This window comes from Mesoplodon densirostris, chromosome 17 (assembly GCF_025265405.1).
Source record: "Mesoplodon densirostris isolate mMesDen1 chromosome 17, mMesDen1 primary haplotype, whole genome shotgun sequence".
NCBI classification, from domain to species: Eukaryota; Metazoa; Chordata; class Mammalia; order Artiodactyla; family Ziphiidae; genus Mesoplodon; species Mesoplodon densirostris.
This window is the reverse complement of record NC_082677.1, coordinates 46,491,287-46,508,532: the sequence shown is the minus strand read 5'-3', so window position 1 is coordinate 46,508,532 and position 17,246 is coordinate 46,491,287. Positions and strand designations below refer to the sequence as shown.

General features: G+C 41.2%; 1 protein-coding gene across 1 annotated transcript; it reads right to left on the bottom strand.

The window, feature by feature from the left end:
* Positions 1–8,311: 8,311 nt before the first annotated feature.
* Positions 8,312–8,889, bottom strand: LOC132477373 (peptidyl-prolyl cis-trans isomerase A-like). Its single transcript, XM_060079734.1, has one exon. The coding sequence runs from the start codon at positions 8,887–8,889 to the stop codon at positions 8,341–8,343; it is 549 nt and encodes a 182-aa protein (XP_059935717.1). The 3' UTR covers positions 8,312–8,340.
* Between the last annotated feature and the right edge of the window lie 8,357 nt (positions 8,890–17,246).

Below are 17,246 nucleotides of genomic sequence, written 5' to 3'. Positions count from 1 at the left end.
CCTGATCCTTAGAAAAAAAATTTATGGTTTAAATGACTATAGACTATGGAACCCACATTTTGTTTATTCTATTTCACAACAGATCAAAATTATGAACTCTGAGTCTATGCATATCTACTCAAGGTTTTCATCAATAAAAAAATATTTTCTGAATGCCTAGTGGGTGCTTGTCTTGCAGCAGGAGCAGAAAGAAATAAAAAGGAAACACTGACTTCCGTGGAGAGGCCTGAAATTATAAGATATCTATTAATAACTCAATCTGCATTACACAGATTCAACCTAGTTGTTAAAAATGAAAAGCTACATAAAACAATTTAGGATTCCATTGCAGGAAGAACTTTATATAATCTAACACCATTGTTTCAATTTTCTTTGAAACAGTTTATTATTTAAATCGTGTTTGAAGTTGGCATTAACTGACTAAACTATAGTAATATAGTAATTTTAAGCATCGGCTATCATTCAGGGTAACTTTACTACTGACTATATCAATTTGATTATCAATTTTCAATTAAGCTAACTATTGTAACATTAGATTATTGTAATATCTTCCCTGGTATCCTTTTTTTTTTTTTTTTTTTCCCGTCACGCGGGCGTCTCACTGTTGTGGCCTCTCCCGTTGCGGAGCACAGGCTCCGGACGCACAGGCTCAGCAGCCATGGCTCACGGGCCCAGCTGCTCCGCGGCATGTGGGATCTTCCCAGACCGGGGCACGAACCCATGTCCCCTGCATCGGCAGGTGGACTCTCAACCACTGCGCCACCAGGGAAGCCCAATCCCTGGTATCCTTGAAATCTCCTGCAGCACTTCTGATTCATGTGGTTCTTTATTAAAAGGTTAGGATACATTTCCCCCTTTACTACTCAGTAAAATAATACACTTTGAATGGTTATCTTCCACGATACAGGTTTAAACTATACTGCCTGATATTTTCTTATTGCAGCCATTTCTATGTTTGAATATTTTTTTTCTTTCTCAGGCTCCAATTTAATTCCCTTTCCTTTTCCTGCAGCTCCCTGCCTTCATATCAATCTGGGGCACCTTCAATCTGCTTCTTCATTTTTTGCTTCTAGCCAACACATCCCTAACATCTTAAAATCTACGTCCACACAGTTGCCATTTTATATCACACCAATAAATTACCTTTGGTCCATAGCACCCAACAAAAGCTTTGTAATTATAGGAAGGGGGTAGATGAGGAGAAGTATATTCATTTGTCACATCATCCCTAGAGAAAAATATTTATGTTTTTAAAGAAACACAAAAGAAAGTTGGTGGTTTTAAAAAGAGCAGGGGGGCTTCCCTGGTGGCGCAGTGGTTGAGAGTCCGCCTGCCGATGCAGGGGACACGGGTTCGTGCCCCGGTCCGGGAAGATCCCGCATGCTGCGGAGCGGCTAGGCCCGTGAGCCATGGCTGCTGAGCCTGCGCGTCCGGAGTCTGTGCTCCACAACGGGAGAGGCCACAACAGTCAGAGGCCAATGTACCGCAAAAAAAAAAAAAAAAAAAAAAAAAAAAGAGCAGGGGACTTCCCTGGTGGCACAGTGGTTAAGAATCCACCTGCCAATGCAGGAGACATGGGTTCGAGCCCTGGTCCGGGAAGATCCCACATGCCGCAGAGCAACTAAGCCCGTGCTCCACAACTACTGAGCTTGTGTGCCACAACTACTGAAGCCCGTGTGCCTAGAGCCTGTGCTCCACAGCAAGAGAAGCCACCGCAATGAGAAGCCCACGCACTGCAGCGAAGAGTAGCCCCCATTCACCACAACTAGAGAAAACCTGTGCACAGCAACGAAGACCCAACCAGCCATAAATAAATAAATAAAATTTAAAAAATAAGAATTAAAAAAAAATTTTTAATAAAAAAGAGCAGGAATGGGCTTCCCTGGTGACACAGCGGTTAAGAATCCGCCTGCCAATGCAGGGGACACGGGTTTGAGCCCTGCTCCAGGAAGATCCCACATGCCGCAGAGCAACTAAGCCCGTGTGCCACAACGACTGAGCCTGTGCCCTAGAGCCCGCGAGCTACAACTACTGAGCCCACACGCCACAACTACTGAACCCTACATGCCTAGAGTCCGTGCTCCGCAACAAGAGAAGCCACTGCAATAAGTCCGTCGACACAACTAGAGAAAGCCCACTCGTAGCAACAAAGACCCAACACAGCCAAAAATAAATAAATAAAGTTAAAAAAAAAAAAAAAGAGTAGGAAAGAGGAATGTGGGCTGTAGTATTTTAGCAGATTCTTACATCACTTCTTGTATCTGCCTCCATTGTTGGACTTATCACGCTCCATTGTGATATGTATCTGTCTATCCCACTAGAATGAGAGCCCTTTGAGGGCAGGAGCTCTGGCTAGTGTCATATCAGCTTCCAAGTAGATAACTAATAAACGTTTGGGGAGTGAGTAAATAAATCCCTTTCTGTTGGAAGACACTGAACCACTGCTCCTACCCAACTGTTCCACCCACTCCGCTCCTATACAATCCTATCTCCCTTCATCTTCCTGTAGGCAACCATCCATGTCTCTCCCCAGTCAGCCTTGGCTAGCAATGCTGGGGGCAGGAAGCCTCCGGTAAAGCCTGACTAGGGTTGATCACCAGAATTATGCACATCACTAATCTTGATGTCATTGCCTGTCCTTTGGATACCTAAGGCAGCCTTCAAAATGTACGTGTCCCACTCAATGACCTTTAAGATTCCTAGCAATTCTAGGATTGCGAGATAAAAGAATTCAGCTCTGTTAATCTTCTTGGAAATTCCTGCTTGTAATAGATGTAGTAGCAAGTCCTAGGGCCTCCAGATTCCGTCTACCTGTTAACCTTGAAAAGCATGAAAGAAAACATAGACTATAAACATAAAATTAAAAATGCTTAGATTAAAAAAAAAAAAAAAAAAAAGCATAGATAACCCTAAAGAGCATAGTCAGACCTAGACTGTGAGTCTTTCTTTCCCTCCCCCTGTCGCCACCATATCCTTTTCCCTGGCCCTTTTGCTTACCTGGGAAGAGATTTACACCAAGGGTTTTGACTACCCGTCTGAATGTCAGAATCGCCTGGACACTTCAGATTCAGATTCCTGGGCTTCCTGTGGTCCTCAGCCCCCAGCCACCTCAAATTCTGAGTCAGTGACATTGGAATTGCATCAGGAATGTAGATGTTTAATTAGCTTCCCTGATCATGACATTCAGCCAGATATAGGAACCAGGGAACCAGGGCTAGATTCACTAAAAAAACCCAAGACTTTACCTCCTCTAAGGACCCACAGCCGGCCAGTGAGCATGTTTCGAGAGCCTCTTTTAACTCCTGGCCACTGAATCAAAGTGGTTTTCAGTAGAGCAGTCAGAAGCTAGTGGAAGAAGATAGGGGGTTGAACTCTGCTGGGAAAAGCTAATGAGGTTTCTTGGTTTAAAGAATATAAATACAATTTGGATTTGGTGAGACAAAGAGGCCTACAGAGGCTGGGGAAACGACACTATCAAAGTATAAGCATCAGAAAGAGGTTTTTCTGTCTGAATGGAGAGGACCAGAGAAGGTTTAAGAACATGACAGCAATAACAGCAGAGCCATCAACTTGAACATGACAACACTGGAAGGCGCTTTTTTTTTTTTTTTTCCCCAACAAATGGGTATTGAGCACCCATTTGCCAAGTTCTGTTCAAGGTGCCAGGGGTTCAAGGATCTCCATGTGCAGTCCCTGCCCTGAAGGAGCACAACAAAGTGAGAACCTCTGATATCAGCCACAAGGAATTAACACTCATCCACTGCAATCTCATTTTGCAGAAGAACATGGTAATGGAGCAGATAAGAATTTCTTACTTAGGCTCTGGGATTTTGAGAAAAAGTTTACTCAATGAAAAGTTCACTTCATTTCCCAGTAACATTTTCTTTGGTCAAAGAGGTAAAGTGAAATATTTTCTAATATTACCCTAATTCCCACACATCTATAAGAGCCTCCTGGTCTCCCTGACTCTGGCCTTTCCTATAGCTTTACATACTAACCCATGATTAATCACCCTTGTTCAAAAATGGTCCCTGGTTCCCTGTGCAGAACAAAATAAAATGAATAAAAGAACGGAATCACTTAAACTTATCATCTAGATCCCCAAAGCTATAACCTCAATCTTCCTTGCTAACATAGTCCCGGTATTCATTCATGCATTCATTCATTCATTTATTCAAGGAGTGAGTATTCATTGTACTCTTGCTATTTATTGAGGCTTGAGAATGCAAAAGAGAAAGTAAGACAGCTTTTGCCTTCAAAAAGGTAAAAAATGGAAAAATATCTGAGTAACATAATCATCATAATAAAATAATCAGGGCTTCCCTGCTGGCGCAGTCGTTGAGAGTCCGCCTGCTGATTCAGGGGACATGGGTTCGTGCCCCGGTCCGGGAGGATCCCACATGTCGCGGAGCGGCTGGGCCTGTGAACCATGACCACTGAGGCTGCGCATCTGGAGCCTGTGCTGTGCAACGGCAGAGGCCACAACAGTGAGAGGACCACGTACCACAATCAATCAATCAATCAATCAATCAATCAATCAATAAAATAAGCATTGGATGATCACACACCAAATGTAGTGGGTGCTTAAAAAGATGAGTCAAGTTTCGGGGGAGGGGATGGAGGCGAATCTGGAAAGGCTTCAAGGAAGGCATTTTTTTAAAGAGCTGAAACCAGGGCTCCCCTGGTGGTGCAGTGGTTGAGAGTCCACCTGCCGATGCAGGGGACATGGGTTCGTGCCCCGGTCCGGGAAGATCCGACATGCCGCGGAGCGGCTGGGCCCGTGAGCCATGGCCGCTGAGCCTGCGCGTCCGGAGCCTGTGCTCCGCAACGTACCACAAAAAAAAAAAAAAAAAAAGAGCTGAAACCAAAGAATGAAAGTAGAATTTTCCAGGAGGATAAGAAAGGAAAAAGCAAAACAGCACGTGTGAAGACCAGGGCAGTGTCAAGGAATGTGGCAGTTCCTCCCAACTTTTAGTTGGAGGTTCAGTACTACAGGCCATACTGCAAGATGGGGAAACGTAAGGGGGTGTGACCAGGCAGTAGGTAGGAGACACATCATCTTGGCTCTAAAGTTTAGATATTTCTTCTGTTGGTGATGGGGAGACATTGGAGAATTTCATGCAGGGGAACAACATGATCAGATTTAGAAAGATCATCCGTCTCCCAGTAATGTGGACAAGATATAGGGGACCACGTGCAAAGAAGGATGAGACAGAGGCAGGGTTAGAAGGAGAACAAAGGGGCAATAGTTCAAGCTGGAGCTGATGAGGGTTTTCCACATAATTCTAGTCAAACCAAACACCCTCTTGTTCCTCATTTAAAAACCACAATTTCCTGTTGTATGGTTTTGTTCTTATATCCAGGAATGCTGCCATCCCCCAACCCTGCCAACTCCACACGTGCCAATTCGGCCCAAATTATTTCTCTCCTACAGGTTTTCCCTAAAATCCCAAAGGGAAATCTCTCTTCTTGTTTGAATGCCTATAACAATCAGTATCTCTCTCTTAAGGCACATAGCACTTTTTCCCTGCGGTATATTTCTTGATACATATGCAGTGTCTCTTCTGTGACCACAAGCTCACAGAGAAAGAAGCAGAACTTAGGCCTCAGACAGGTCTGGTGTAAAGCTCACGTCCATGACTACATAGCTGATTTATAGGGCTTTAGTTACCCCAAGGAGTTTCAGTTTCCTCATCTATAAAATGGAACAAGTAAGACCTCTTTTGCAAGATATTTTTGAAGAGTAAATGAAATAATCAATATAAGGCACCAGCATAGAAGTTGACCCTCAGAAGGCCCTCAATAACTGGTAGTTATTAAAACGATGAATAGATGAATCATTTACTTGATGCTGTATCCATGACTGATTTATCTTCAACTCTGCGGCAACACCGTGCACAGCGCTTAGTGTGAAGCCAGAATTCAGCCTGTATTTGATGAATAAATAACAATAGCTAATATTTTAAGCCCTTACTAAGGGCTAGGCATTGTTCTAAGGGCTTTATGTGAGTTATCTCCTTGCTTCCTCACCATAACCTTATAAGGCAAATACTGTTATTATCTCTATTTTACACCTGGAAAGGTGTTGCTTCACTTCTTTCAGAGCTCAGCAGCTAACAAAAGGAGAGAATGACTCACGATTCACAAAGAGGTTTTTTTTCTGGGAAAGCTCATCCATTGGTGAGGTAGATATGGCCAATGTCATGTAATTTGAACCTCTAGAGAGATTTCATGTTCCACAAATAATATGACATCATTACTTGAAATTCACTTGAAGAATTTTCCATTGAGTTACCAGTGTTGAATGGATTAGAAATATAGTCCTTCTGAATTCTGAACAGTTTCGCCTTTCAGTTAGGTGGCTCTTATGGGATAAATTGTATCCCCTCCAAAATTCATATATTGAATTCCTAACTCAGTACCTCAGAATGGGACTGTACTTGGAGATAGGGTCTTGAAAGATGTAATCAAGGTTAACTGAAGTCATTAGGGTGACCCCAAATTCAACATGACTGGTGTCCTTATAAGATTAGGAAAAACACATACACAGAGGGGAGATTTTGTGACTAGAGTAGGCACTGACTGAGAGAAAAAGCATATATCTGAGAAAGGACTTGCATTAGACTATCTTAAGACCTCAGCAGGGACTTCCCTGGTGGCACAGTGGATAAGACTCCACGCTCCCAATGCAGGGGGCCTGTTCGATCCCTGGGCAGGGAACTAGATCCTACATGCATGCCGCAACTAAGAGTTCATATGCCACAACAAAGGAGCCCGCCTGCTGCAACTAAGCCCTGATGCAACCTAGTTAATTAATTAATTAATTAATTTTAAAAAGACCTCAACACAATAATAAGAAAAAAATAATTTTTTTCTTCCAGTTTTATTGAGATACAACTGACATACACCACTGGAACCAACCAAGTATCTTTCAACAGGTGAGTGGATAAACAGACCATGCTCTATCCACACAATGGGATACTACTTGACAATAAAAGGAATGAAATGTTCATACACACAACAGGAATGAATCTCAAAATAATTATGTAAAAAAATAATAATAATTATGTAATATATATATTCAAAATAATTCAAAGAAGCTAGACAAAAATGAGTACATACAGTATGGTTTCATTTATATAAAACTCTTAAAAATGCAAAGTAGGGACTTCCCTGGCAGCACAGTGGTTAAGAATCCACCTGCCAATGCAGGCGACACGGGTTCGAGCCCTGGTCCATGAAGATCCCACATGCTGCGGAGCAACTAAGTCCGTGCACCACAACTACTGAGCCTGTGCTCTAGAGCCTGCGAGCCACAACAACTGAAGCCGCAAACCACAACTACTGAAGCCCATGTGCCTAGAGCCTGTGCTCCACAACAAGAGAAACCACCACAATGAGAAGCCTGCGCACCGCAAGAAAGAGCAGCCCCCTCTCGCCGCAACTAGAGAAAGCCCACACGCAGCAACGAAGACCCAACGCAGCCAAAAATATAAATAAATAAATTTATGTTTTACAAAATGCAAAGTAGATAATACTGACAGAAAGCAGATCCGTGTTTGCCTGGGAGAGGGGAGGGGGCAGGAGTGGCAGAGGAAAGAATGTTAATGGGCGTGAAAAGACTTTAGGGTGATGAATATGTTCACTATCTTGATTGTGGAGATGGTTTCACAGGTGTGTGTGTATATATATATATATATATATATATATATATATATATAGTAGGTATATATACGTCAACACATCAAATTGTATGCTTTAAATATGTGCAGTTCACTGTATATCAATTGCACCTCAATAAAGCTGCTTAAAAGAATCAATCAGGCTTCCCTGGTGGCGCAGTGGTGGAGAGTCCGCCTGCCAATGCAGGAGACGCGGGATCGTGCCCCGGTCCGGGAAGATCCCACATGCCGCGGAGCGGCTGGGCCCGTGAGCCATGGCCGCTGAGCCTGCGCGTCCGGAGCCTGTGCTCCGCAACAAGAGAGGCCGCAACAGTGAGAGGCCCGCGTACCGCAAAAAAAAAAAAAAAAAAAAAAATCAATCATAATAAAAGCAAGAGCTACGTGGGCCACTTCATTCGTTGGCTCATTCAGAGAGCAGTCTGGGATCATTCTTTTTTTTTTCTTTTTTTTGGTTTTTAGTTTTTATTTCATGACCATAAACTTAACTTTGCAATTCAGCTAAACTTGGAGGGGAATAAGGAAAATATGGAACCCCAAGAAGTACAATGAGAGAACAAAGATTATAGGATATTTCAAGCAGATGGGGATGAAGGGGTGCTCTCCTGAGCTACAGAAGAATGGTCAGGTGGTTAAGATAAAACACAAGTCAAATTTATTGTTAGATTTGTCCACAGTCAGCAATGGTGATCTTCTTGCTGGTCTTGCCATTCCTGGACCCAAAGCGCTCCATGGCTTCCACAATACTCATGCCCTCTTTCACCTTGCCAAAGACCACATGCTTGGCATCCAACCACTCAGTCTTGGCAGTGCAGATGAAAAACTGGGAACCGTTTGTGTTGGGGCCAGCACTTGCCATGGACAAGATGCCAGGACCCGTATGCTTCAGGAGGAAATTCTCATAATCAAATTTCTCCCCACAGATGGACTTGCCACCAGTGCCATTATGGCGTGGGAAGTCACCACCCTGGCACATAAATCCCGGAATTATTCTGTGAAAGCAGGAACCTGTATAACTAAAGCCTTTCTCCCCAGTGCTCAGAGCACGAAAGTTTTCTGCTGTCTTTGGAACTTTGTCTGCAAACAGCTCGAAGGAGACGTGGCCCAAGGGCTCGCCGTCAATGGCAATGTCAAAGAACACGGTAGGGTTGACCATGGTTGGGCAGCGCAGGAGGTTCCGGGGTGACGGCATCTGCAAAGCTGGGATCATTCTTAAAGGAGCTTGCGGTAGAGGAGAGATAGAAAGATAGGTTTTTTGAACACACCTTTTTTCAGGAATGGTAAGGAAAGCCCAAGGAATGACACTCCCGTGACCATCCACCAAGACATCCTGAGGACCCTGCTGGGCCTGCCCGTGTGTGGAAAGTGAAGGAGAGTTGAAGGTTGTTGGCTCAACTCTCAAAGAGCAAATTAAAATTATTATTTAACCTTTCCACCCCTGACTGTTTACGAAGGGAAGTATTTACTTAATGTTCTTGGGAAGGTCTAAAGTAATGTAATCAAAGTATAGTCCATGTAACTGCCACTGGCCTGTGATAATATCAATAAAAAATACTGAGAATAAACACTCTGAAATTTATACAACCATTTCACAGAGTAATTTGATATCTATCACATCTAATATTAAAAGGTTTGTGGGAATTCCCTGGCGATCCTGTGGTTAGGACGCCTGTGCTTTCACTGCCGGGGGCATGGGTTCAATCTCTGGTTGGGGAACTAAGATCCTGTGACCAAATAAATAAATAAATAAATAAAATTAAAAGTTTGGGCTGGTACTTGGTATACATTTATTCTATTTTTCTATTAAATATTTTCTTGAAAATTGTTTCTGAAATTAATGTTTCATTTCTCTTATTTTTATCATATTTTTAAAAAATGTCAGTCCATAATAGATTGGAAATTTTATTATTTATTTACTTGTTTGCTTGTTTGTTTGTTTGTTTGTTTGTTTTTAGCCACACAGCTCAGCTTGTGGGATCTTAGTTCCCTGACTAGGCACTGAACCCAGGTCCCAGCAGTGAAAGCGCCAAGTCGTAACCGCTGGACTGCCAGGGAATTCCCAAGATTGGAAATTTTTAAAACTGTCCTTCATCACACATAATTTGAAAAGCATTGGTTTCAAGTCGGTCTCCTCTTTGCTGCTTCTACAGAGTCTGACTCCCAGAATGTACTCATGGAGAGAAAAAAGTTAAAAACACTTTTGTGGGACTATGTTAATTGTCATGAAAAATATTTAATGACATGGAAAAATTATCATGACATAGGTAGAAAACATAGCAGACTACAGATGAAAATGAACAGTGTAACCCTTAAGTTTGCAAAATGGATTTATGAATGGCCGGTAGTTACCTCTGACTGGTGTCTAGCTTGGATACCAGGTTATATATGAAGAATAAATGGTGGAACCATAGGAATCTTTATTTTCTTCTTTTAGCTTAACTATATTTCTACAATCAAGTCATATTTTGTAATGTAAATTTTAACGAATAGTATTACCTTTATTCTTTGGAAGGTTATAGGCTTATTTTAAGGAAGAATTAAGACCGTGTTTTGTTTTTTTGCTTGTATTGTTCCATTTAGTTTAGATTTTAAGATAATAATTAACTTTTCTATAAAGGAAAGAAATAATCCTTGTTTAAATATCAAGTTTAGGGCTTTCCTGGTGGCGCAGTGGTTGGGGGTCCACCTGCGGATGCGGGGGATGCGGGTTCGTGCCCCAGTCCGGGAGGATCCCGCGTGCCATGGAGTGGCTGGGCCCGTGAGCTGTGGTCGCTGAGCCTGCACGTCTGGAGCCTGTGCTCTGCAGCGGGAGAGGCCACAACAGTGAGAGGCCTGCATACCACAAAAAAAAATAATAATAAATAATAATAATAAAAAAATAAAAATCAAGTTTAAGTTGTTTTAATTCCATGGAATATTTTCATATTTTTTACAAATAAAATACCTGAAAAATTTGCATGTGAACTTCCACTTCTGGATCATAGTGTTCACTGTACACAGGCAAATTCTAAATAAGTAAGTAGTATTGAATAATGAAAACAATAGAGAGAGGGTCTAGACTTATGTGTGACAATGCTATCAGCCAAATTTCCATAACAACTAACATTTTACTGTGGGCTGTGTGCATGTGATTTGAACATAATATTTATGTCTAAAATAAAACTCTTCAATTGTTTCTTTCCACAAAAAAAAAAAAAAAAAAAAGAAAAGAAAAGAAAAGAAAAGGGGGGGGGGAAGAAAACATCTAATTTTAATGTAACACTAAATCCAAAGGCAGTACAGCTGTTTGGTTTTGGTTGTTTAACTCAGCTGTTTTATTCTGAGAAAAGCACAGCTGCCTTTTGATGTCGTCTGCTATTCAAGACTGTTCTTTGGGGGGGGGTGAAATGTATGAGGAGAGCTCAGAGACCACTGGTGGGTTCAGCTTCAAGGAGAGCTCAGAGACCACTGGTGGGTTCAGCTTCCGCTCTTGCTACATTGCCATTTCTTGGTGTTGCTCTTCACATTTCAACATTGGCTAATGCAAGTTCCTTCCCTTGTACACTGCCTTTCCCTCCAGAATTCTGCAGTACTGTTGGTGGAAGGGTAAATATTCTTTTTTTTTTTTTTGAGAACCCATTCAGATCTTAAATATTTGACATATCTGGATGATATTCATTTTTGAGGTACAAAGATAGCGTTGTGGTTATGTTTTTTTAAAAGAATCATCTTGAAGTGACGCATACTGAAATATTTACAAATGAAATGATACAATGTCTGAGATTTGCTTCAAAATAATCAAGGGGAGGGAAGGCAGGGGAAAAGGTAGATTAAGGGTGGCTGTGAGTTCATAAAGGGGTAGTGGGCGTTCATTCTACCGTTCTAATTTTATATTTGTTTGCAAATCTCCATAATAAAAAGGCTTTAAATAGGGTAAATTAAAACAACATAAATACTTACATTTATGTTATTTTTTCCTCTATTTAAATTAAATGACCCCTGGGCTTTCCTGGTGGTGCAGTGGTTAAGAATCCACCTACCAATGCAGGGGACACGGTTCGAGCCCTGGTCCGGGAAGATCCCACATGCCGCGGAGCAACTAAGCCCGTGTGCCACAACTACTGAGCCTGAGCTCTAGAGCCCACGAACCACAACTGCTGAGCCCACGTGCCACAACTACTGAAGCCCACACGCCTAGGTGCTGTGCTTCACAACAAGAGAAGCCATCGCAATGAGAAGCCCGCGCACCACAATGAAGAGTGGCCCCCGCGCAGCAATGAAGACCCAATGCAGCCAAAAATAAATTAATTAACTAATTAAAAAATTAATAAATAAAATAAATTAAATGACCCCTCAGTTCCACATCTGGAGATCTATCCTACAGAAACTCATCCACAGGCACACATTTATGTAGAAAGATGTTCTCTTTAACATTGTTTAGAATAACACATATTGGAAACCATATTCACATTCCACAATGGGGGAATGGTTAAAATGCACTGTAATTCATTCCACTGTCTATTTTGATAACCAACAGCCCCCCATTTAGAGTTAGTTACTATAGGATAATGTTAATAAAAGTCAGAAGATATTGCTTATAAGGACCCTGAGAGACATTCCAAGGAGGAAATCTCACACTGGATGGAAGGAAGTCTGGCAGTTCACGAGTGATTTGCCACTCAGCACGATGCCAAGCCCCTAAAAGGGGAGTGAATTATCTCCTTGGCGATCTCCTGGAGAACTATGCCAGCAATCCTGATGACTCAGAGCAGGACAGGGCTGACAAACCCAGGGCAATGTCACCACTTCCTGCCTCAGGAAGTCTCTGGGTGGGGGAGGAGAGGCCTGTGTCAGGTAGACAAGATCAAAGGCCTGGGAACATCCCCACTTTCCTTTCTTCTTGTCTTCCCTTTAGGTATAATCTCAAGGAATGTACTTGTCATTCTGCTTCGACAGTGGCTGGTATTATTTGGCTTGGATAGTTTTCTCAAGTCAGTGGACAAAACACTCCCTAAAGGTCCATCCAAGCTCTGGGGTCTGTTCCTATACATGGCAGTTCTGATCCTCCAGTACTCCTCCTCAAGACACAGTCAGAATCTGCGCTTCTCTCTAAGCAGATTAATCCACTTGCTTTATCTTATCAGGACTCACCTACTACTCTTGACAGGCCCAGGCATGAACCCTGGAGCAACTCCTGCCCCAAAGGGAGACTGGGAAGCCCTCTAGATGAACTGAAGTTACCTCAAGTCCAGTTTCCCTAATTCCTTGACTCTAATGGGCTGCCCTAGACTTAAGGTGAGTCTCGTGACTCTTGAAATGTGTTTGTTATGTCAGAGTCAAGGAGTTGAAGTCAGAACACCCAGCTCTGTCTCTTACCAGCTATGTTTCCATGAGGAAAAATAAACCACTTACTCTTCCTGAGCATTATTTTCCTCATCTGTAAGATTGGTGTAATCATAAGCCCATTATAGGATTATAGTAAGGTAGGTAATGTGTGTAAAAAAAGACCCAGGACAGTACCCTGGCACACAGTACGCGTTGGTTATATCTGATACACTGCCTGGTTTTCATCACACTCTTCGACTGTGACCACCAGACTTATAAGATTAGGCCTGATCACCTGACACCAGGTTCATCTGGACCAGCCCTTTCCAAAAATTGACCCCTCCCTGTTTCAACAATACTCCGTTTTCCTGGTCACTGTTTTATCGTGTTCTCTTTAACTCTCTGTTGCCAATAATCATGGCGTGGTAGCCACACCTCATAAAGTACTTACAGAGATGTGGTTATGGAAAACAAACAGTTGCTTTTTCAAAAAAGGAAGTTGCTTATTCAAAAAATATCACTTTCCTCTTGGTTAGTTCTCTGTCCAGGGAGACCTGAGACAAAGATGCTGGCTGCCCAAGTGGACACCAAGGGGGGAACGTGGCGGGGCGTGGTGGTGGGATGAATTGGGAGATTGGGATTGACATGTATATACTAATATGTATAAAACAGATAACTAATAAGAGCCTGCTGTATAAAAAATAAATAAAATTCAAAAAAAAAGAAATTAATGTACTGAAGCAGCCTAAATGTCCATTGACAGATGAATGTATAAATATGATGTGGTATATATATATGTATATCTATATCTATATCTATAGATATAGATATACATACACACACACAATGGACTATTACTCAGTCATATAAAAGAATGAAGTAACGCCTTTTGCAGCAACATGGATGGACCTAGAGATTATCACACTAAATGAAGTAAGCCAGACAAATATCATATGATATCACTTATATGTAGAATCTAAAAAAATGATACAAATGAACTTATGTACAAAACTCACAGACATATAAAACAAACTTATGGTTACCAAAGGGGGAAAGGGGGGGAGGGATAAATTAGTAATTTGGGATTAACAGATACACACCACTATATATATAATAGATAAACAACAAGGACCTACTGTATGGCACAGGGAACTATATTCAATATCTTGTAATGACCTAAAATGGAAAAGAATCTGAAAAAGAATATATATAGGTAGATCTATACATATATCTATCTATATCTATATCTATATATATATATATAACTGAATCACTTTGCTATATACCTGAAACATTGTAAATCAACTATAGTTTGGGAATTCCCTGGCAATCCAGTGGTTAGGACTCAGTGCTTTCACTGCTGGGGCCCAGGTTCAATCCCTGGTCAGGGAACTAAGATCCTGCAAGCTGCGCAGAGTGGCAAAAAACAAAACAAAACAAAACATAATTCAAGTAAAAAAAAATAAGAAATTAATGTACTCAGCAAGGCAAGTTCATTTAAGTCCCAAATATTTCAGACGTAGCCTTGAATCTTATTATGTATTAATAGAAGTTTTCAAGACAGTTGTGACTGTAACACAGAACAATAGCTTTTTATTAATTTCTGGTGAGAATTCATGACCACTTTTACTCAGATTTAAATCACCCTAATTTTCTTGGTCTAACATACCTAAGATTTCTTCCATCTTTATGAGGTATTTTTACAGATTCTTTTATTTAGTCAACATGCATTTATTGAGCATTGACTTTGTCCCAGTCCCAGTGTGGAAAATTCAGAAATGGAAAAAATGATTTTTCCCTGCGCCATGTTTTTCAAGATAACAGTATCTTCTTGTACATCTCTGTACTTTACAAACAATACACCCCAGTATTAGTACCTCAATGCAAGTTACTTTCAACCATTTTGTATAATAAAGAACCTCCAAATATTATTATACCTACCTCCTTCTAAACCTACACTTCTTCAGTTTTCTTTTGTCTTTTATGCAGACCTTCATGTGAGAAACTGAGCCTCCTCTCATCAAACTACCAAAGGTGGGCTCGGTGCCAGGGGAGGGACAGAGTCAACCACTCAGAATTCTCCAGCAGTTTCCAAAGGAACAATGGGGAACACGTTTCACGCTTTCTTATGTGCTTACTGTCCTCCTTACCTCCCCTTCCTCCTTCTGGTCCTGTTAATTTTTATCAAATTAAAAGCTAAATTGTTTAAAAGTTAAATAATTCTACAAGGCTTTTTTAATGAAAAACCAATAATCCCACCTTCCCTCTTTCTGCCATTACCCCATTCCTAGAGACACCCACATTCAACTATTTTAGCCCAGTCCTCAATGCTCTCCACCCTATTTCTACATAACACGTTTGCTTTGCCATCTCTTCAGTTGCACAACTTTTTCTTTTACATGAAATCAACAAGTGTGTGTGTATGTGTGTGTGTGTGTAAATTTCTGTTTGTTTGGCTTTCTATACTCAGATCTCTAATTAAACCCCCCAAATCTTGGCCAGATATCTAAATCAGGGGTCAGCAAACTTTTTCTATAAAAGAGATAGACGGTATATATTTTAGGTTTTCTGGTTCACATACAGTTTGCTACATTTTTTTGATCCAACCCTTTAAAAATGTAAATAACCCTTTGTAGGGACTTCCCTGGTGGTCCAGTGCATGAGACTCTGCGCTCCCAATGAAGGGGGCCCAGGTTTGATCCCTGGTCAGAGAACTAGATCCTGCATGCATGCTGCAACTAAGAGTCCACATGCTGCAACTAAGAAGTCTGCATGATGCAACTAAGACCCGGCACAGCCAAAATAAATAATAATTAAAAAAAAAAAAAAAGAAAGAAAGAAAACCTCTGTAGCTTACAGGCAGGAAAAAAATTAGGCCTTAGGTTGGATTTGGACTTCAGGCTGTGGTTTGTCAACCTCTGGCCTAAATCGCCTTGAAAGACTTTCAGATGTATCCAATATTCCATCAATTTCATATCTTGGAGAAGAATCTCCCAGAGATTTTTAATTGGTTCCAGTCCGGCCTGGTTACCTGTTCTCTCACCTTATCCAGAGGATCCCCTTCACTTCTCATCTGCACAGGGTCCCATGCACAGATAATTTTCAGTATTCCATACCTTTCTCTTTCTTTGTTTACTCCCTCATTTTGGTGAAGTGTAGACTTCAGCAGCTTTCTGAAAGGTAAAAAAGGAAAAAACTTGAGAACTTGCATGTCCAAAAAATATCTTATTCTTCCCTTGTACTTGACAGATAGTATGGCTGGTTATAAAATTCTAGATTAAAAATCATTTTTCTTCAGAATTCAAAAGGCATTTCTCCACTATCTTCTAGATTCCAATGTCACCGATGAAAAGTCTGAAGCATTTCAGCTTCCTTTATATATGACTTATTTTCTCTCTGGAAGTTTTAGGAACTTATTTTTGGTCCCAGGGTTTGAAAGTTCATACAGATGTATATCTATTCACACTGGTGTGCTAGGACATCAAAGCCTTTTACTATTGAAATTCATGTCTTTTGATTTGAAGGAATTTTCCTGAATTATTTTCTTTCTTTCTTTTTTTTTTTTTTTTTTTTGCAGTATGCGGGCCTCTGACCGTTGTGGCCTCTCCCGTTGCGGAGCACAGGCTCCGGATGCACAGGCTCAACGGTCATGGCTCACAGGCCCAGCCGCTCTGCAGCATGTGGGATCTTCCCGGGCCGGGGCACGAACCCGTGTCTCCTGCATCGGCAGGCAGACTCTCAACCACTGTGCCACCAGGGAAGCCCCTGAATTATTTTCTTAATGTCTCTCCCTACCCCCAGTTTTTCTAGTCTCTCTTTCTGGGACTTATTGTTAGATGATAGAACTCTACTTATCTTCTTTTAGACTGGAACTCTATCTTTTTTGCATTTTTCTGTTTACTTTTGATTCTTTCATTTCTGCTCTCATATTTCGAATTTTAATGTTTTGCTCTGCATGTTCAGAGCATCCTGTTTGTTTCATAGTTGTGATATCTTTCTTACATCTCTGAGGCTATTAATAATAGTTTTGTTTTGTTTTTATATTTTACCTATCTCACATAGTTTTTTCTTCTCCAGGTTGCTCTTCTTTGTTTTCTCTCTTTCATGTTAAATCGTTTCCACAGATATCTGGTAAATCTTGATTGTTTAGTAATATTTAATAGTGAGGGACCAAAAACTGGAAGCTCTGAGTATATGTGTGAGGTTAACCATCTGTGGGTTTCTCTGTGAGTGATCTGGCTGGGCCATATTATTGGAGAACTT

What these genes read in the sequence shown, in the direction of transcription:
- LOC132477373 (XM_060079734.1), bottom strand. Translation starts at nt 8,889, where the DNA reads ATGATCCCAGCTTTGCAGATGCCGTCACCCCGGAACCTCCTGCGCTGC.